The sequence below is a fragment of the Siniperca chuatsi genome, linkage group LG14, assembly GCF_020085105.1.
Source record: "Siniperca chuatsi isolate FFG_IHB_CAS linkage group LG14, ASM2008510v1, whole genome shotgun sequence".
NCBI lineage: Eukaryota > Metazoa > Chordata > Actinopteri > Centrarchiformes > Sinipercidae > Siniperca > Siniperca chuatsi.
The window spans coordinates 5,305,635-5,328,100 of NC_058055.1; the positions used below are offsets into that span (position 1 = coordinate 5,305,635).

Here is a 22,466-nt window from a genome sequence, read left to right on the forward strand (position 1 = left end):
CAGGGTACCCACATTGCTTCAAATTGAGTAGTTCCTGCGGGGGCACTGGGGCGAGCATTCAGAGCCTTCTTTTTGAGCAGCAAGAAGTTATTCTCTGCTGTGCCCAAAATAATTGATGTTCTTCGGCATGGTCACAGGGGATTGGCTCGACTGTTTATGATGGGGAGAGCGTCTGTGCTGTTTAATTTGCTCATTCCAGAGCCCTCCAGACTGCAATTTTACCATAATGAATCACTAATGTTCAACCCACCATCATTGCCCATCCAGGAAAACGTGCCACACTCTTCAAAAGCTGTCACTGGTGTTTTTTTGTTTGTTCGTTCTCAGGAGTGCTTTCTTTTCACTTGATAGGAAATAATACTTTGTTCTTGTTCAAAGTTGTTGTCTGTGTGTGTGTGTGGGGTGTTTTTCAAGGAGCACTAAACTGAAAATATTTCCACTTGGAGTGTTGTTTATGAGAAAAAGATGTTCATTCATACTTGCATATCTTAATTCTTAGATCCGTTTTCCATTTCCATTTGGCTGAAATGCTTTCACTGCCCCTGAGGCCCAGACCAAATGTGTAACTGCATTAAGATACGCAAACCTTAAAGAAAGTAAACAGAAGTCGATCTCACAGAGGTCATTCACCTCTTTCACCTAGCCAAGCTTTTTGTTGTTGCTGTTGTTGTGAGTTTGAAATAGCAACTGCCTTTATCCATGGTAAGACTTGGCTTTTCAGACTTTATTCCCCAGGATGTTCTTTACGGTCAAAGGGTGGAGAAAGAGGCTTATGATCACTGTGGCCCCTGCCAAGGCTCTGAGGGTCTTTAGCTTGGCTAGCACAAGGGTCAGGGTTGTCAAACTGTCCCCTGATTTCAGGGTTTATTGCTGTCTGCTGAAGCTACTCCTTAAACCACACAGCTTAACCTCATGTCGTCCTAGAAGACCTCTGACAAAACACGTCTGTGTAAATGGTATCCATGCTTAGAAATCTATGTACATTCACGTGAGAAACTGATCTTTGTTGCAGACTAGAGCTACAGTAGACCGATGAAATGGCCAAGCTGACATTAGCTTATTGCAGATATATTGGTATATGTATGTGTGTCGGCTGTTAAGGAACAAGAAATTGCAGTACAGAAATGCCAAACCTAAGGTTTGAGGTAATTTAGTAAGTGTCACCATTACATATACTAGCGAGAGGTGATGTTTCAACCATTTAATATGTATGTTGGTCACAGTTCTTATAAAAAACAGATCTAAGGGATCCGTATCAAGATTATTTATGTTATGTGTTTATGTAAAATTACTATCAGCCATTATAGCATTATTGGATTTTCTTTAACCCCAAAGTATCGATATTAGTATTGGCCATCAGGCTATACTGCAGACAGGTTTTCTCAAATTATTTTATTAGGTGTCGTAGATAAATGCCTGTCACAAGTTATCAGTGCCCAGTGAGGTCTCCAGACTGCTCTTTTTGTCTTACCACCCATCCCAATAATAGAAAAACAAGCAATTCCGGCTCATCATTTCAATCAGCAAAGTCATTTCTAGTGAAACTATACCTGTGTTTACAATTTTCCTTTTGTAATGAAACCATGTGGATGTTTATAAAGATTCCTCACCAGGACACTTTGTTGACTTCCACAAATGCTTATCAATGGTGAAGTAACATTAACTTCCCTTTTCATACTCTCCCTTCTGTCTTCACCTTCTCTCTCTCTCTCTCTCTCTCTCTCTCTCTCTTTTATATGCTGTCTCTTAAGCGCCACGACAACCTTCTCTGAGGGATTGGTTGCCAGGAGACAGGATTCGCTCCCCATTGTATGCCGACAAAGGTGGAGGGGGTGGGTGGTGGGGCTACAATCAGCAGCACTGGAGAGAATTGAAGGCCCAGGGGACTGGCTCTCCACAATCATGGGTGTGTTAGAAAGGAGGAGGACAGGCAGGGAGGGATGGAGAGGTGGGGGGTGAGTAAGTGAATGGCAGTGGGGGTATTGGGTGGAGCGCGCTGACACCCTAAATTCCTCTCGTTCATTCCCGGTCTCCCAGTAACCACGCTGGGATGTGCTGTGTCAGACAGTGTGGTGGAGAATCGAGGGAAAGAGACGCTCAGAGAGACAGGCAGCCATGAATAGTTATTAAGACCGACTTTTTAATTAGCCAGCGTGCCCTCCCCCACTGCTCGGCTCCCCTACTATGCAGACACACACACACACACACACTGACACACACACAGTAGGACACACTCTTACTACAACAGCAGACGCTGAACTCAAGGAAATTGTGTGTGCCTGGTCTACATGCATGACTGCATTTACCAACAGTCTATTTTTCATAGTTTCCTTGGACTGTAATGATGGTCTCTCTTATCAGCTGATTATATTACCTTCAAGGAAGAAGGCCAGTTTGCTTTAGCTCTGGTGCCATTACTCTTAATAAAGACCGATGGTCACCCTATATAAGCCAGCGATTATACTGTATGGAGCACTCTCTTACCGTGGCAGAGACTTTGAGCTCAGTAAGGTTTCTGCTCAGTCACGTGCTCCAGGGTTCACACACTGTATGTACAGTATGTGTTGATAGCTGCTAGTTACTGATTAACACTGAGCTGCCTTTTTGAGCACGCTAACAGGGGGCCCGCACAGTTATTTTGTGTTCTTCCTCTATGAGCAACTAGTGGTAGGGGATGATTTTTTGATGATTAGTTATGATAATCTGTGATCTTTTAAAGGCCCTGAAAATTACTTTTCTCAATCATCGTTTTACTATGAGTAATGAGGTCCTACATGAACGAACAATTTTCTGCCAAAGTTCGAACAGTTTGGGTTATTTTATGTGAGATATTTCCTGTATTTTTTGTTTTCTCTGTGTTCTTTTCCTTGATTTAAAGTGGGCAGGACTCAGCTGGAAAAAGGTGGTGACGTGTGTTTGCTCATGTTACCATACCACTGTCAATCAAATCTGATCAAACCACACCCACACAGTCCTGATGAAGCAGATTCGCTACATTTTGATGTTTTAAACTCTTAATAATTAATACCTAAGGATGTTGTTTTGAAAACTCTAACTTTGATGGTTGCACACGTAGAGAAATACTGAAGCTTTGGGGGCTTTAAATTTAAATTGCTTGAAGGTTGTGTGTGGATCGATCTGTGTCAGTTTACACGTTCAAGTCTTCGTTATTTAATTTGAATTTATTCCTAATGTTACACTGTTGTTTAGATAGATAGCAGCCATTGATTTGACTGGGCTTACCTGATCACATAATCTTTATTAGGACTCATTTCTCTTCTTCCTTCCCTTTTTACAGGCCCCATTCAACTGACTTTTTTATTAAAATGATTAAAAGGATTGTTTTTTACTGAGCTTGTATCTCCATTATAGAGATTTGCATTTCATGGAAAGGATGGTCATCTGGGTGCTTGTACATGAAGTGTAGAAATTTTTTCCCTCACAAATGCCTTTATTGCTAAAGATGATAATCCTACATAATTTAAGAGCTGGAACATGTATCTTTGTATGTGTCATTGATATCACTAGAAGGCTTTGTTAATGGTTTTATGTTTTGCCCCTGAAAACATACATATCTTACATATTTTTCCTTAACATTAAATATTCATGACTAAATAAATATTTGGGGGGGCATACAGTTTTTGTTTATTTATGGAGTTCAACACCCCCAAAAAACTCAACTAATCTGCCTCGTCAGAACTGTGTGGGTGTGGTTTCATCAGATTTAATTTCACCGTGCTGGAAACATGAGAAAACGAACACAAAATTGTCATCACATTTTGATTCAAATGTTGCTAAACTCGTTGGTGCACGGAAATATGTGACCTCACGGAAATACGTGACATCACCTTTTTCCATTGAGCCCCACCCACTTCAAACCAATGAGAAAAGCAAGGGCAAAAACACAAATACAGATGAGAAATAACCAAAACTGTTCACACTTGCAGAAAATGTGTGTGTATATGGGACCCCGTCACTCATACTAAGAAGATGATTGAGAAAATAGGTTTTTATTTTCAAGACCTTTTTAACATTGTCTGCCTGCCTTGCTATAATTGCAGATTTACTGTGACTTTTAAGAAACTAACCAAATTATCTCATTTGCATTTACCACAGTTCCTTTCCAAGACTCTATACTTGCAGTAGCCGGATTAAATAGGTTTATATGTAGATTCCTGTCTGTTGATTGAATGTGAATTAACCTTAGATTACACTCCTAGTGTTTATGTTCCTCTGCCTTGACACTGCTGTCACCTGAGCCACCAGACAGGCAGTTTTATAAGGAAACAAATCTGTTTGCCAGTGGAAGGGATGAAATGGCACTTTTTCCCATTTGTGTGGTGCTGAATGGAAGAGGCCTCTGGCTGAACTGTAATTTAAACAAATGCTGCCTAAGGCCTCAGAGGTGTGTCATTGATTTAACAGGTACATCAGACAGTGTCCCTTATTGCCCGTCAGAGAAAACCAGTCTCTCTGATAAACTGTTCCAGCTGAATACTGTCTTTTTCTCACAGAATGCAATGTTCTCCGCTTTCTAAGCAACTCTGAAAAATGCCCCGGCTTCTTTAAGTGCTTGATGAATTGACACAGCTTTCCGTCATGCAGATGCCAAGCTGTGTATCCATTTTGACAGTGATAGACACAAATCTCTGTTCTCTCTATATTGCTTCCCATTTCTCTTGCTTCTGCTGAAGGCGATGGATCGCTCCCATCAAGGATGTCTGTCAAAATCTGTGGGCTGAAACGACCAGCTGCAGCACAGGCGGCCGGGGAATAAAACTATGTCTGTGCTTTGCAACCATATCAAGTGCTTACAGGCTCTGAGCTTCAACAATAGTGGGTGTGACTGAGACTGTCACTCCCTATATGTGTGTAAGCCTCTGTGATGTATTTTCATTCAGTTGTCTACCACAACCCAGAGGGAAATGAGGTTTGAGGCTGAAACAGAGCTGATGGACATGAGATGCGCCCTCGACCTCAACCTGGAGCTCACACCCTCCTTACCCTCGAGGGCTAGGATCTGGAAGTTTCCCTCACACAACCTGCTGGCTCTTTGTCTAAATAACAAAATCACTACAAAAGGAATATTTTCATTTTCATAATTTTAAGTTGCATACTTGCATACATATCCTTAAATGTCACCTTGACCTCGCTCATACTGCTGGTAGATTTGAATGAGAAGCATTGCAACTGACATAGCATTGGGTGCTGTTCTGCTGAGTGCCCTCCTTCATGTCTGCCACCTGCCATGTTGTCAAATTAATAAAACAAAGGCAGTGGTCAGCTGGGTTGGACGACAGAAGGGATTGCAAAGTTTCTGTAGCTCATACAGAGTTAAAAGGGTGATTGTAGCCCTAGTACAAACCATCTGCACTACAGTACAGCATATACAATGCACTTGAAGCACTACTTTAGATCCCTTTGTGTTTGTTTAGATGCATGTGTTCTTGTTTGTTTGTCTTTTATGGAAACCTTGTAATTAAAAAGGAAACCTTTCCAGGAAGAGAAAAGAGGTTAACGGAGTGTTCACAGTTGCCAGGTTTGGCTTCTGGTTCACCAATTAGTCAGTTAGTGTAAACGCAGCTAAATAAGATGCAGATGTAGCTAAGGAAAATGCTGTGGTTCTTATGTGTTAGGTGGAGTGAAAATTCTCTTTTATAATCAGCAGAAAATTTCAGTTACATGTGTTTGGTATAATTGTGCGACGTGATACGCGTTTGTTACACATTTACAACGCTTTTTAGCAGCAACATATTGTGGTGATTTCATTTTTAAAAAAAAGCTGTTCTCCCCCCGCTCGCTGACTGGAAGGTGGCAGGCTGTCAGAAGGATTTTAATGTGTCGAGGCAGCATGTGACAACTCCATTCTCTATGGACTGTGTTCCTTGCTGCGGCTTAAGTCTCTTATTGAATGGAGAATCTTAACCCAGTTGATGTCACCAGGAAATTATGTTTATTCGTTCTAAGAATAAATGCTTTAGAGTCTGTTCCAGTTTGGTGATGGGCTACAGTTTCTCTTTATTATTATCACCATTCCTTCAGCCAAGCTATGTTCTGCTGAATTAGTCTGTATTTTTTTTTTCACTGTGTCATTTACATTATGCATATTTTAAGAGATACTTCCCATATTATTTTATGAGAGATACACTCCCGGAATCAAAATATTTGACAACTGAATGAAAATGTTTCTGTAAACCAAGTCACTACAAACAATTTTCATCAACTTTGATGCAAGCAAGGAATTTTCCATCACCAAAAAACCTTATGCAATACAATCTGTGGTCTTCTGTCATTTTGCAAAATGTTAAAGATGAACATTGTCATTCGCCAAAACTTGTAAAAAAAAAACTTGACGTTGTAAGCAATTGTTAATCACAGAGGCTCTTTCCGACAGAATGTTATGGCTGTGATTGTGTGATCGGGTGGTGTGTCTGGCACAGGTCTTTCTCTTTCCTGAAGCTCATTGCAGCCAACCATTATTACAGAGGTTTAGCTCATTTGGTCCCAGGATGAAACTATTATGAATAAGAAATACACTTCAAAACTTCAAAGTTAAAGGAAATGCTGATTTTGCTGCCAAAGCTAGAGAGGAGCTCAAATTGCGTGAAAAATGCCTGGTCAGATCTTTCTGGTTGAATGTTGTACTTGTAAATTACGGTGGGCTAATAAACAGTGTGTAATAAACAGTGTGCTTATAGCGGGCATCATTATGTCACAGTCTGAAGTGATAATATTCATATTTAAAATGTCACCTCACATTGTCCTTAGCTGCATTGATGAATAAGAGTGGGAAAGTTATCATGACTCCTGAATGAGATGAAAAAGGATTTATTGAGACGTTTTGGTGCATGCAGACTCAACGATCTTCATGATCCTAGGAGTGTGCACTGTCTGAGGTTGCCTGAGCTTGCCCCAGTGTACAAATGTGTGTTCCACCACCTATTAAAGTCCCATTCAGCTATGGTCTTGGCTTCCCAATTGCCTTGGGTCGATGAGCCTCTAGGGCTGTTAGTCAAATGATATATTATCTGATTGCTGGTTGTCTGGAGATGTGACACACTTATAAACTAAAAGTGGGATTGTTTCGACAGTGGATTGTGCTGTAGGAGGTTGTTTTTTTTTTTATAGCGTTTCAGTCAGCTTCATCATCAAACCTGTAGCAAACACTGTCACTACTGCTAGTTGCGTTAGCTGCTCTCAAGTGTCAAGTGTTGGTTTTAGCAATGAACTGCGAGGTTCAAAGTATGCTTATTGTCACTCTACAATACAAGGCTGCATAATGAAATTAAAGCCCCCTTCACGCTACACACACAGAACATATATACACAAATACTATAAATTAATAGAAAAAAATTAATAAAATATACAGTTACCTATATACATATATTATACAAAGTAGTGGTGTGGTATTGTGAAAAACCAGCATAATAGAAAGTTCCATGTCATTTATCTGTGGTGGAGTGTGGAGGACGAGGTGGAGCTGAGGAGTCTCAGCCTGAGGAAAGAAGCTGCTCTGTAGTCTGGTGGTACGACAGCAGATACTTTTATATCTCTTGCCAGACGGCTGAAAAAGAATGAAGCTTAAAAGAATAATAATTTTTAATTGGTCTAAAAATTCAATTTTCTGCCGCTCATCTGGGTCCAGGTCACGTTAATTGTATTTCTAGGAATTGCAGGTATACTGTTATATACAGCTGGGATGTACTGACAAAAATGTGATATAAATGTCAAAAAAATGTATGTACTTAATAAATAATTGTAGGCCTTATTGTCCCTACTAGGTTTCCGTCATTCTTTGACTGGTATGATCTTGAAACAGGTATCAAATTGCATTCAGTGTGAGAATAAAAAGTCTTAAATTGAATTTGGTGAACACTGCAGAAACCCCTGGTTTATGTTGGGGTGCTTGGACTCCATTGTACCTGCTTGCAAGTCTAGTTGTTTTTATTATAATGCATGTTGCAGTGTTGACATTCATTCCCTCTCTGTGTGTGTCTCTGTTCAGGTTTGGCCACCGGTCTAGAGATTACATCTACGGGGCCGACATCCATAGAGAAGGCCAGTGGTCAGAGTGTGAAGCTGGACTGCCAGTTCACTCTGGCCCCTGAAGATTCTGGACCGCTGGATATTGAATGGAGCTTGTTGTCCTCTGACAACCAGAAAGAGGACAAAGTGGTACGTGTAGATGTTCCCCATAAACATTGAAAATACAGTTTTATTTCAAAGATATAGAAGCATATCAAGGTGTTGCAGTGTAATATAGGAAGTATACAGTATACAAGACAAATGTAATTTGAGCCACATTCACTTCTATTGAGCATTTGTTTTCTGCAGTGCTCTCACAGACACATAGTGGGAGGAGTGGGAGCTCTCTTTATCCCAGGCAGTGTCTTCCCTTTCCAGCATGGCCCTCAGCCATGGAAAGGGAAGACTACACAACTCCACAGGATCTCCACATGCCCTCAGGGCTTTCACAGCCATAAAGACAGATTCTTGCCACAGATCGTTCCAGTGGTGTGGTCCTCTCCCGTGGCTCTCTACTCCCCCACCTGTCACAAAGCCTTCTCATCCCTCTCCTCCACTCTTTTTTCCCCCTGTATCCTGTGGCTTTAGGTTTTATTTTTTATTTTTTATTTTTTTTGGCTGAATGTTAGAAATACTGTAGGTCACAGGCTCTTCATTAGGCTTCTCTTTCTCTGTCATCCACCCACTGTCCTCTCTGTCCACTGACCCAGCCAGCCCTGCTCTCACCCAGGTAGACCTCTATTCCTGCTTCTGGTCACTGCTTTCTCCGTATCTGTAATTGTGCCCATGTGGAGACACCAGTTATCACCATCTATTTGTTTTTGACCTACTTTGTTTTTACTCTGAATCATTAACTGGAGTAGTGGGGGGGGGGGACACAAGGGAACACAGAATTCAATGTGGGTGGCTCCCCAGTATGGGCTCTTCCTCTACATGTTTGAATGCAGCTGTAGAAATATATCAAATGTTCCCAAATTGCATCTGGTTCCATGGTTGTTGTTTTTTTCTTACGTGCCATTTTGCTGAGGTCTATCTGCACACTCATTAATGTTGCCAAACCTTTGTAGGAATTTAAACAGTCCAGACATCTCTCTCTGAACGTATTTGTTCTCCTTGACATATCAGATTTTGCTCGCTACACACACACACACACACACACACTCATTCGTATAGCCTTTAACCAATATGAAGTCATGCTCAGAGTAAATTTGCTGTAATTAGCGGCATTTTAATTCCAAGGGGCTACTTTAATATATGTGACAGTGTTAAATAGGATTAGGCCGATCTGCAAGGACCAAAGCTACCAGGTCAGGCAAGAAAATGAGAATGAAGGCTAAACTTTATAGCCAGAGGCTCCCAGATGCTCAGAAAGCATGGTGAACCTTTGCTCACATGGCTTGAGATGAGCAAATCCAGGCTGCTCTTAAAGGAACAGACACTATCAGATAAAACTTTAAAGTCAAGAACTAGTCGACAGGATCAGTTCACAAGGTCATACATAATTTCTGCAAGGAGGGAGATGAGTTGTGTGGTGTGCCTGGCATGTGCAAATAACCCTTAGAGTTTTGTTTATATTAATGAACCATATATTCCAGCTGCCTTTTCTTTGCAATGATGCAATCAGAAGTAATGCCACAGCATTATCTATTCAGTCCAGTATCTGGTGGGGAATGATGGCCTCCTTCATCTGACATATTCCACATATCATCAGGGCCTCTTTAAAGGAAGCATAATGCATGTTGCTTTGTTGTGCTTGAATGAGAGATACCGGGCATGCCTACAGTAACAGTCATTTGCATTTGGCTCTCATTGCCTGGCTACAGATTAGCTGAATGGAGGGTGTGCCCTGAGCATTTACCACCACTGTGAGAACGAGGAAAACAATTATGAAAACGAATCTGAAAGGTGTGAATAGCAGAGAAAAATACATTCAAAACAAACATACCCATATCATACCGTCCTACCTGTCTCTTTTGTCCTTGAGCACAGCAGCAGAGCCTTTTGTTTACTGAAGTTATTGCGACAGGAATTTGTGCATGTTGACAAAGTATTGGAGGATTTGGACGTAAAGCCATGACACTGTTACATGAAAATTCCATTGTTTGTTTGTACATCAGTGATGATCGTGAATGCTCATGGCCACATTTTGTTACATTCCCTATAGCCTCAATGTTGAAGGACATTTAATCTATTTTCAGGCAGAGATTCTGCTTTAACCTTGCGAAGCAGTTTGGAGCAGAGCTGTTCCTGTGAGAGCATGTGGCAGCAGCACTTCATTCAACTTAAAAGCGTCTGTGGGAGCGCAAAGACACAATGCTGCACTCCCAGAGCTCTGCACGTTGTTTAGAGTATACAGGTATCGCGGCTCTCTGCTTTGCCTCTCAAATGATCTGCACCTCTTGCTCTTCCCTCCCTGAGCAACAGCATCACATGACAATGACCTCATCTGATGAAACTAAGCTTGGCCAATAGAGGTCTTCTACCTCTGCAGCATGATCCGTCCACTGAGAATGCCCAGGCCAGGTGGCGATTGTATCATTGAGTGTCCTACCTGTTATGAAACGCAGCACACAGACTGTGGTGCTCTTCTGTCCTTTCCAGCCCCCGCCAGCTTGTCTAGTCATTTGCCCTTTTCATTTTCATTCCCCAGGCTCTTTATGGGATTTTTTTTTCATTGGATCATGATTCTCAAGGTTATTGTGCAGTTCAGATTTTTTTGCTAGAGGTGTGCATGTGTGTAAGCACTCCCATCTGTGTGCCTGTGAAGTGGTTAAGCCCAAGTGAGAGTTCTTGTCTGGCTGAGCTCGGGGCAATTTAATTTCCTCTCCTCCATGGTCTCATTTCACATATTGCTGTTATTACTGCTGATGTTCTGATCCCCAGTGAAGTTAGAAGGATAGGTTTCCCTCCCCTGAGAGCCAAGAGGAATTTTAACTGCATTACCTGTTTACGTGGCTAATATGTACAAGATGTACGTAGCGCCCATTGCGAGCACGCCTGCCTTGCAGCTCCAGGAACTAGTCTTCCAGTTGGAAATGGAGCAGAAAGGCAACTTGCTGTAGACACACCAGAACCTCACTGACTCTGTTTCCCTTTGTTTTGCTCCTCTCGTGCTTCCTTTGAGTGCTCTGCCTCCTCTGATGGGTTCATTATTCTTCCTCTCCTCCTGCCATGTTTAGTCTTTTCCTCTCTCCTCCTCTCTACCCAGGGGTATTGCTGTGCGTATGCCTGGTGTTGATCGTGGCACAGAAAAGCCTGTTGAAGACATGGAAATGTGGGAAAAATATGCCAGTGTTTATGAAAGAGAATGAGAACTCTTTTCATTTTTGTTTGCTTTTCTTTTACCCTCCCTGTTTCTTTCCTTGTGTTTTTGTTTTTCCCCCCTCCATCACCACAGCTGCTAGCTATGAGGTTTCTTGTTTGCTCTACCTGGCCTTTATTTGTAGGCATTTCCTTGCTGCGTTCAAGACCCAGACTGTGCGTGTGGTGAGGAAGTAGTTGGACAGAATTGGGGGCTGCTGCTCTTTGTTGACACAGCAGGTGTTGATTTGGTTCCACAGTGGTCGCTTTGTTAGTTCCACCATTCTTCTTAAGCACAGAAAGGGCAGAGCAGCACAGGCTGCCGGGCTGAAGGGCATTGCAGAGATAAAAGAGAGGGTGCTTTCTCTCTTCCATATATGTTGGTTGGTTCAGTGATCAAGGCCTTTGCTTTCAGAAAGCACACAACTGTCATTTCAAGGCCTTTGTTTTATTTGTTTCCAATAAGGACTTTTATTTTTGTAAATGTAGTCAGATACAGTGCATCATTCTAAGTAGGTTTAAGTTCTTAACTAAAACTCTCTTTCCTGCACTTCCTTTCCACATCCAGGTGATCCTCTACTCAGGTGACAGAGCCTACGAGGACTACTACGCCCCCATGAGGGGTCGAGTTCACTTCAACTCAGCCGACCCCAAGAACGGCGACGCCTCCATTAACCTGACGGGGCTGAAGTCATCGGACTCGGGCACCTACCAGTGTAAGGTGAAGAAGGCTCCCGGTATCCGCAGCAGGAAGATGCTGCTGATCGTCATGGGTGAGTGGAACAAACCACCGAACACACTCTGGTGTTAGGTTAGCAGTCTTTTTTTTTCCTCAAAGGGTAAATTCGCTCTCTCTACACAGTGGAAATGCACCAAATCACATGCCCTTTACCCTCCTTGGCTGTTTTGATTTAGTCCTTTCTAAAATCGAGTGCATAACCTTCCTGGAGGCTGGAGAGCATTGCCCCCTTTGTGATACAATTCTGTATTCACCCTAGATGCTCTGCGATTATGTCTAAAATGATAATCCTGATTTTATTTTATTTTTTACGTTGATTTCTAACTTATCACAAGTATTGGTTTTGAGGAATAAAATTACTGTATTGCTCCTTTTTTCACTTAAAGCTCCCGTTTTAAATGAATATTGTCATGCTGTTGCTATGCAAATATTTTACAATATTAGCTATATTCTAATAATATTAACTGTGAAAACATAAAATGATTACACTATTAATTATGAAACACATAATCTGGAATATTACAAATAATTTTCAAAGCACACGTCATCCTGTCTTTTAAAAAATGTGGGCAAAACTCAGAAATGGAGTGTATGCACTCAGCTGGCTTTTTATTGCACATGATGAGATGGGTGACACATCAGAGTTGTATAAGTCAGATGATTCACTCCCTAGGCAAACACACACTCACACACAGTGGCCTTGCTGATCGGTCAACTGACTAAATAATGTCGAAAGTGAATCGCCTCCCGAAACCGGCCTGGTATTTGCATATGGGAAAAACAACCCACATGCGCTGCACTAGTCTGTGTTGTAAACTGTGTATTACGCTATTATCACACAGCCCTGTCATCAGAATAGTTTCTCCTTTTTAAAGATAGGGCAGGCTTCAGAAATTTTTTTGACATGATATCATGTGTACAAAAGTGACTGCACTGCATCAACTAGCTCAACCAGAAAGACATGGGCTATTGGAAAACAAACAGGAAGAGAGATGAATGGCCACAGATAATCTGACCATTAACTGTGACTACAGCTGACCCCAAGAACCACTGACAACGCCCTTGGGAAGGCTATTTTACATAAAAATTGATCTGACCAGAAGCAACATGAAAAAAGTAATCACTGCTTAAGTCATCGCTGATACATATTCTTAACAGAATGAGGTTAAGTCTGCTGAATTGTCATTTTAAAATGTTTGTCAATGTCATTGCTTAAGTTTATAATTTCAAAACTGCCTTGTTAACCAATCCTGTTTTAAAATAGAAACTAAACAGCATAGGCTGAGGTTATTATACTATACTACTACTATTGTTATTATTATTATTATTATTATTATTATTATTATTATTATTTCTTAAAACGTATTTCTCATATATGATCATTCCAGGGTTACTGTTTTACTGTGAAGACGTTAGTTCTAGTGTGTTCTCATACAAATTATTTTGATTGTCGTTTTGATAATTTGATCATCAGCTTAGTGACTAAAATGTAAATCCAACTTTCACTGTGGTTAAAATGCAGATGTCTTTAGCTATAGCGTGCATGTGTGTGCATGAGAGAGGCAGATAGCTCCAGGCTACAGAAGCTGTCAGGCTGCTAGCTTTTGACCCCAGGGGCAGGGGTGATCTTAGCAAAGAAACATTGACAAGAAGAGGTGAGGACACCTTGCCTGCTCTGCATTTTATCTTCAGGTTGATCTTGTCACAAGGTGGATGGTCCCGTGAACAGGGGAGACGTGCATGCATTTGAGCGCACAAATGTAAACACACCTCAATTTGTACAGTGGGTGTTTCTGTGGATTGTCACACACACTGCCATATGCAGGTATACACACATGCTGACACATGCAGTGTACATGTTGTCCAGGTACTGCATCCCTTGTTGTGTATTCTCCTCTGGTTGCAGCAGGACATTGAAGTTAACAGGAGGAGAGTACCCACCTGCAGTTCAGCACTGCATGTCAGCAAATCTCAAAACTGTTTCTGACTAGACCCCACCTATACTCTCAACAGCCAATCATTTAGCTCTGCCTGCCTGAAGTCCAGACAATCCTCATGGGATCCGGGATCTCACTGCAAAGCTCAACAGCCAATCTCTTTCATTCTGTCTGCCTGGCTTTAGTCCACGCTGGGTGCTTATATCTCACTTTACCATTCAACAATCAGTCGTCACTCTTTGAAGTTGTGCACCTCCTGACCGCAATGAATACTACAATCTAGCAATCCCTTTCTACTTATCTTCACCACAAGATAGCCTTGTGCAACTCATAAATCTCAATTCATTGTTCGTTTAACCGAGGCAGGCTGGCTGTATCGCTCTGCCCTTTATCTCTCTGTGCTCCTCCAGCCTCTGTCACCTTCTTTGACCTCATCTTTCAAACAGATAAATCTGCTCATCGGACAGCAGTTCTAATACGAGGAGCTGTGTGTTACAGTGCTCAGACACGTCGAGTTGACTTTCACCTTTAAAAGATGCATTCAAAATGTCAGCTCTCGGACATTTACTGTGTGTTGTGTGAATGCGTGTGTCGGTGCAGCACAAGAGCAGCAAAGAGCAGGCCAGTGAGTTAGGAGCTGTACAGCCTTGGCCCCCATCACTCCACCATCTGTCCATCAGCGCCTGCTTAATTTTTGCTCTCTGTTTTGCCCCCTCCGTCCTGACCTTGTGTGTGTTTATTAGATTAGTAGGAGCACTCAGTACTGTCAGTCTACTGTTAATCCTTACTGTTATGCCTGCTAAGCTCCCCCTTCCCGCCTGACACCTGGTTCAGATCTGGAGAGCCCCACTCCAGGGTTTTGTTGTTACAGAACCCATTATTAGCACACCATGATGTCAGCTTTCTGTCAGTGAACACAGAGCACAGACTTGAATTGTGGCCTCAGATTTGTTCTGTCCAAACATTATCCCTCATAGTCCCTTTCTCTTTTTCTCTCTCTCTTTCTCTCTTCCCTTTTTCCTCCTCGCCTGGCTGACTGTGTGTCTGGGTTTCACTGGAGTTGGTCTGCTTTTAATTTGGAGCTCTGTTTGTTTTTGAATCCCCCATCTCATCTCCTGCCAACACTCTGACTGACCGAGGAGTGTTTGCATACCATCGGCTTTAAGACAGAAAGCTTTGCCTCCATCCTTAACCCTGAATGCTACATGCACGTGTGTTTGTATGTCCAATGGCACGCGGTTCTCTTCTACCTTGCGATTATCCTGAGTGACAGCTCCTGTAATGACAGCAGCTGTATCAATTACTCTGATTACTGCTCTCATTACGCTGATGACTGCTGCTTGAGCAAAGGAGGGAATCAACTTTACAAATACACAGACACGCAACTTGCCCACAACATGAAAGATTGAAAAATAACAGGGTTGCAGGCAGGAGGACTGTGTTTTTAGGAGCTAATGCGGCCACCTGGCTGTGTCCTCTCTTTTTCACCTCCCTCAATCACTTTTCCTTCTTTCTTTTTCTCTCCACAGTGAAGCCATCCAAGCCCAGGTGCTACACCGAAGGCCCCACACAGGAAGGCAAAGACGTTGTGCTGAGGTGCATATCTAGCGAGGGTACCAACCCTCTGCAATACAGCTGGGAGAAGACCAGTGACAGCAAGCTGCTGCCTGCCTCTGCTGTGTTGGGTAATGGACCCTTTCACAAGCACTCAAAAACAAATAAAAAATAGTGTTCAAGTCCTACATACAGGTCCTCTTTCTGTTTAGCACTGTCATCTCTTCATTGATGTGTTCGCCCTCTCTACAGATCCCGTGGGAGGCACCATTAACGTGAGGAACGCATCTGCCAGCGCATCTGGCAGCTATCGCTGCACTGCCAGCAACCGTGTTGGCACTGAGGACTGTATTCTGTATCTCAACGTGACACCTCGTGAGTACCCAACTAACTTCATGTTGATGCCCTAACCTGAATTCGGCCTGTTTCACATTTAGACCTGTCCGTCAGCTGTCTGACCGCTTTTTAAAACTGCTGTCAGATTGTCAGCTGGCTAATGTATTTGCTGCAGGCAACAAAAAAAAAAGGTCCACCAGAATTGTACTTTTGGACTACAAAAGCTTGTCACAGGGGCAGGACCCTATACAGGTACAATATGGAAGTACAGTTATATATCCAAGATACAACCAAAATATACCTGTTATAACAATGGTATAATCATGAGGTAATATTGAGAACAAGACAAGAGTCCACATCCATGCAAGCAGCTTTGTCAAGCTCTACTTAGGCACAGTGGTACTTTAAGCTAAATGCTAACATCAACATGCTCACAATGATGATGCTAACATGCATTATATTTAAGAGGTATAATGTTTACCATGTTAACTATCTTAGTGTAGCATGTTAGCATGCTAACATTTGCTACCTCAAAACACAAACTATAGCTGAGGCTGGTGGGAAGTCTGCAGGTATTTGTATTGGACAAATTGCACTATTGTATACTAAAATATATACTGTATACTAATATATATAAATATAAATATAAAAATTTTTATTTTATTTTTTTTAATGCTGTGCTATATTGCATTGTATTATCGTTGCTGTACCTTGGGAGGTTATTGTACATTTGTGGGAACACTTTTCAGTGCAAAAATGTTCTTTTTGTGGACCTGCACTGGTGGTACATTTATCAGTGTTAGCACACATACAGCTAAAGCTCACTTGTGTTCAATATTTCCTCACCAACAAATAGAAGATGAAGGTGACTGCAGTGAAAATCTGTCAGTTTATCACAGCTAAACATAGAAAATGAATGGACTTCAGCAAGCCAAGTGGCAGTGTTATAACATGGTCTTCTCAATGCTACCACCGCTGAAATAAAAGTCCTACTGAAGTTCCATTGCATTTAGAAAGATACATTTGATTCACGAGTGTGGGGGACAAGTTTTAGGCAGTGTCAGCTTCTTGAGTAGTAGAAGCGGTGGCACCACACGTTGTGACAGCGCTGTCAAACTCAAGTGCTGCAGCACAGGGCAGCTGTAGCTGAGTGCTGGAGCATGATGTTGCTATCATACAAGAACATGCACACTTCAATATTGTTTTTAGTAAACTTTTCCTACACCTGTCTCATGGTTTGGTCTTGTTACTGAGTACTGTTTTTATCTGCTCAGCACCGCTATTTTGTTGGTGTGCCTATAAGCTACAGTACTGCAGAATGTGCCAGAGGTTCTCATTCTTGCCCTCTGACTCTTCTTTGATCCAGCTTCTGTTTCAGACTCATCCTCAAGGGCCAGATATACTCAAACAGGCCACGGTTCTGTTTATGATTTGGTGTCTGCATACACATGTGCAGTCTGCAGATGATGATATTTACATCACGCAGAACCTTGTGGTCATGTGGACGCAGAAATTATAATTTGCGCTTTAGTGGTAGGAGGATCTCTTGAGTGACATTGATAATTGCACTTTAGAAATGTTTAACTTTTTTCAATGTGATAAGCTGAGAAAAGGTGCTAGATGCTAAAACACTGTAACTCACCTGTTATGAGGCATGAGCACCCAAATCCATGGTCAAAGCACCACTGTGAAAATAATCCAGCAGTATATTTTGAGGTCTTTGTTGGACGCAGACCCTTAGTTATGTTTAAGTCATTGCTACCAAAATTACATTTCCCAAATCTTCCAACCCTTTTCTTCCTTGTGTTGTGCAGCCCCCAACACTGCAGGCATCATCGCAGGAGTCATAATTGCTGTACTCCTGATCCTCATCATTATTGCCATCATCCTCTTCTGCTGTTGCCGTGCCCGTCACAGGAAGAAGTACGAGAAGGAAATCTGCAATGAGATAAGGTACACGGACTAAAACATCAATGAGACTTGGCTCTGAGATACAAAAAGCTCCCTTTATGATGGAAAAATATTTTGTAATACTGTGTAGTCTTTGCTATATATGAAAAATGTGTCTCAGGTCGTATAATACTAGATTAAATGTATGCATCAACTAGAACTAGAAGTAATGCTGTCTAGCATTTACACTAAAAATGCCATAGGGTACATGTGATTGTTAATTTAAGCTCCTCATGTAGTGTGACCTGTGGTCATCTCAGATAAACACACACGCGCACACACGCGCACACACACACACACACACACACACACACACACACACACACACACACACACACACACACACACGTCTCCAACAGCCCCAACAACCATGAAAATGGTTTTTCTCCATCAGCGTTTTTCTTTTTTCACCCCTCCTCAAATAAACAGCTGTGGTAATCAGTTTGAAAGCTTTGTTTGCTCTGTGGATCCTGTGTCATGTCGGCTGCTGGCTGCCGCCCACCCCCCTCCAGAGCCATGGGGGGGGGTGATGTAACCCCCCCTCACCATCCAACTCTCCATCCGGCCTATGGGCTCTGTACAACCCCTGGGCTTACTATCACTCTGCTGCGGACTGAATCTGTCTAAGACCACAATGTGACACTGCTCATGCTGTAGGACAAAGAGGATTAGACCACTGGTCCTGTCTCGTATACACAGACACACACGTTCACTGAAACACCACAGCATGTAGCTATGGACTAACAAGCTCTGGCCCCTCAGGCTCAGTTTGATTGAGCATTTAAATGGATTATTACTGCTTATTAGTTGTTAATGTGGTGGCAGAGGGAGTAGGGGGCATAGCTGAATTTGGTTGCTCAGCTCAGTCTCTGCAGGCTATTAAACAGTCAGTGTGGCTGAGCAGTGCAGACACTGCCCCAACCAATCAAACGGGCCAACTCCAATTATTTGTCCCTCTTATTGAGTCAAATCATGTTTTGCTCCTGAAATGGCTCATGCAGACTCTTTAAGTATTCATTGCAGCAAGTGCCAGATATTCCAGACTTTTATACCCGTGTATGGTTTATAGCACCTGAGAAAATCATTTTCCTTATTCAATTTCTCTAACTTGACACTCAGTTAAGCTTATGAACGTGAGTTTACAGACTTGTCTTATTGTCTAAATGTGCTGCTGTCTCCGTTTCCTCTCAGAGAGGACGTGCCCCCTCCCAAGAGTCGCGTTTCAACGGCGCGCAGCTTCACCGTGGGCAGCCAGCGCTCCTCCCTGGGCTCCATGTCGCCTTCCAACCTGCACGAGTACGCCCTGAAGCCCCAGTATGACAAGATTCCCTCATCAGAGGAGTTCGAGAGGCCTCCAAGCCACGCCCCTCTGCCCCCGCCCACTGCCGCCAAGATGGGCGGCCCCAACCTCAGCCGCATGGGGGCCATCCCCGTCATGATCCCTGCCCAGAACAGGGACGGCTCAATCGTCTAGCCTGTCCTCTTCTCGGGAAGGGACTGTGCAACAAGGGGAGGGAACGGAGGAAAGGGGTAGGACACAAGCCAATGAAGATAGAGCAAGAGCTGGGATGGGCTGACCCGCCTGACTTTTAGCTCTTCGTTATTTACAAATGGGAGTATACTCCTCTTATGAAGACCTGGCTCTGCTGTGGTGCTGAGAAGGAATTTGAGTTGTAACCGGAATCACAACAGAGCACATTAACTTTTTATTAAATACAAATACAAAAAAAACAACCTTTTATGAATTTTACTTCCTGGACTTTCTCACTGAAAAATCAATTAGTGTGGATATAAAGCAGAATGGTCAATATACAAATTATATTGTACATAAGTGAATGCATTTTTTTTTTTTTTTTTTTAATATAGATGGCCCTTGCTGTAGAGATACTGTATGTTTAAAACAGACCCAGGCCCCTAATTGGCCAGCTGTGGAGCTGTATGCATGCATGTATGTATAGAATTGCAGTTGTGTGTGTGAATATAAGTGTATGTATGTGAATGGGAGTTTGGGAAATGTATAGATCATTTATTTGTCTTTTAATGCCTACATAACAGTATGATCATTTTTCAGGCAATCCAGTCTCTGCTAGTTTATGACAAATTGAATGAATTTCATACATTTATTGTAAAACGAGATGTTCTGACCATTGGAAAAACTGAAAGACAGACTTATTAGAAGAAAATTCACAGATTTGAATTAATCCTTCGACAGAGTTGAAAAATGTCTATTTAGGTCAGCTGTTTTCTGTTGAACCGTTTGTTGTTTGAATTGTCCAGTCTGGGTTTGGATGGGGGGCTGAAGTGGTCAGGATTGGCTGGTGGTGAGGGGGAGGCTCAGCCCACCACATCTTGTGATTGGTTAGACTACTGCTTCTTAACCAAGCTTAAAAAACAATAAAAGACCGCCATCCCTCCTCCAGAGATCTTAGAGGAGGTAGCGTAAGGGGAGCAGCTGGACGGCAAGGTTCACTGAGCAATCAGTTTTGATTGTGTTTGACTGTCAACAGGCCCCTAACCCCTGTGACCACCAGAACATGTCCGCCTCCCTAAACACACACATACACACACCATATTAGCAGGACAAGAGCACCGAGTCTTAATCATCATCTGTAGAATCAGTCACCGCCCTCAGATGTCTGGCATATGTAATCCTCCTTATTTGCAGTTGCATTACAAGGAGCCAATATCTTGATTAACCTTCTCTCTGTGGTCAATATGAAACCTTTCATGGCTTCTGTAGCATTAATTGGACTTTTTAATGGAGGATGTAAAGCCTGTGTACATGAAGAAAGTGCCCACAAAGAGGAACAAATGTGAAACGCCTTAGAATGCTGAATTGTGCTGCTCTGCATCCACTTTACAACCACTTTGGTTTGTGATCATTTTGCAGTCTGGATAATTATAAATGTGTGTAGTCAGTCAGTGGCCAGTCCTTGCAGTTTGTGGGGTATTCTACTCTTAAACCATGCCCCACACCTTCCATTGTTTGAAATGTTTGAAAGCCCAACATTTCATCTTGTCGGCTACTTGACAAAAAAAAAACCCAGTATGAAAACTTGGAGTGGGCAAACTGTGTTTCTTTTTGCTCTGACGCCTTATTCTCTTCCTTATTTTAGCCTTACACACCTCCCCTGAGTTCACCTCTGTACAGCCCTCACAGCTGGATTCTAATAACTTCTATTGTGCCTTGTTGCCGCAGTTGAGTCATAGGACGTCCGCCAATGTGTGCCGTGCTATGTGCAGTAGCATCATCCTGAATGGCCATCATAGCCCACAGCCACTAGAACAATATAATAATCAGCACATAGTGACCCCTTATTGATTTCTGTTGCCTCGATCAAGTCGAGTCTAGGATTTCCCACGCCCACTAACCTCACACAAATTCCCCCATAGCTTATCCAGACCTTTATCACTGACTTAAAGCTTTGATTTTATATTCCAAAACATTACTTCATGTTTTTTTTACTTTATTTAAAATTAAGTAAATAGACGTGTTTTTTTTTTAATAACATAAATGGTTCTGGCTGTATGTATAAATATCCTGTCGAAGTAACCTTATCTAATCACAACACTGTCGAATGATATAAAGATGATGATGTTTGTATGTGTATGTGATGCTCTGCCGTGCTGTGCTTGGCAAATCTATATCTAAAACAGAAGAGAAGGGGCGGTGTGGGTCTTGTCAGTAAAGTATAAATGCTCCCTAGTATGATTGAGGACATTTCTGGCTTTGTGTGAGTGTGTATGTATGTATGTATGTATGTGTATGTGTGTGTGTGTACAGTTTTGTGTGTGAATTCTAGGATCTAAGGGGAGGTGACAGTTTTAGAAACATTTTGGCCCCTGTACTTCCTGGCAGATTTGATGTCGCACCTATTTTCTAACACCAAGGCAAGTGAAACCTGAGTCCACCTGGACAAAGAAATTATATCTGTCAGTTCCTCTTAAACACTACTCTGGGTGTGTGTGTGTGTGTGCGTGTGCGTGCGTGCAATTGTACATGAAGGGAGTTTGCTGTCAGGATGGGCCCCTGTAGAATTGTAGTTAGACTTTCACCTGCTGACAAACTGTACAGAGCTCTTGGGGAGGTAGTCCTGTTACTGTCCCTCCTATGTGCTCAGAACATTAATGACAACTACTACTAACAATATTAACTGTAGCTTTGAAATCAGCGTACTAATATTGTATGAAGATCATCTTTGAGGTTTGCACACTGTGTGAAAACCAATTTTTCATTTTGTGTGTATTTTTGTGCTGTATTTTTCAATAATAAAAGTCCATGGAATAAAAAAAAAAAAAACCCAGCCATGTTTGTGCATTTGATTGTCTACAGAAGCAGTAGGAGCTGTTGACTTGAGCATGAGTAAAACTCAGTTTCGCTCCTCAGCAGTAGTGCGTGCTCTCCAGGGACTCTGCCTCCTGCAGCTTTTTGACTGCGATTAATTTTAATCAGCCAGTAAATTCCACCCCTTACACCAGGTGAGGTGACTTTCTAACCACTGAATGACTGTAATTAATCAATGAAGCGGGCAGGCACAATCACCGCCTGCTGTCGCCAGTGCTCACCATTCAGCTCCAGTATAAACATGCAAAGGTTTGTGACCTTACTCGCCTACCAGCACTGT

The 22,466-nt window shown here is 42.3% G+C and overlaps 1 protein-coding gene across 1 annotated transcript in view; it reads left to right on the forward strand.

The window, feature by feature from the left end:
* Nucleotides 1-22,143, forward strand: part of cxadr (CXADR Ig-like cell adhesion molecule) — a 40,706-nt gene extending 18,563 nt beyond the window's left edge. Inside the window, exons 2-7 of the mRNA XM_044222253.1 lie at nt 8,006-8,175; nt 11,894-12,098; nt 15,531-15,686; nt 15,808-15,930; nt 17,706-17,844; nt 19,033-22,143. Coding sequence (XP_044078188.1) covers nt 8,006-8,175; nt 11,894-12,098; nt 15,531-15,686; nt 15,808-15,930; nt 17,706-17,844; nt 19,033-19,315 — 1,076 coding nt within the window. The 3' untranslated portion in view covers nt 19,316-22,143. The remainder of the gene's footprint in view (nt 1-8,005; nt 8,176-11,893; nt 12,099-15,530; nt 15,687-15,807; nt 15,931-17,705; nt 17,845-19,032) is intronic.
* The last annotated feature ends 323 nt before the right edge of the window (nt 22,144-22,466 follow it).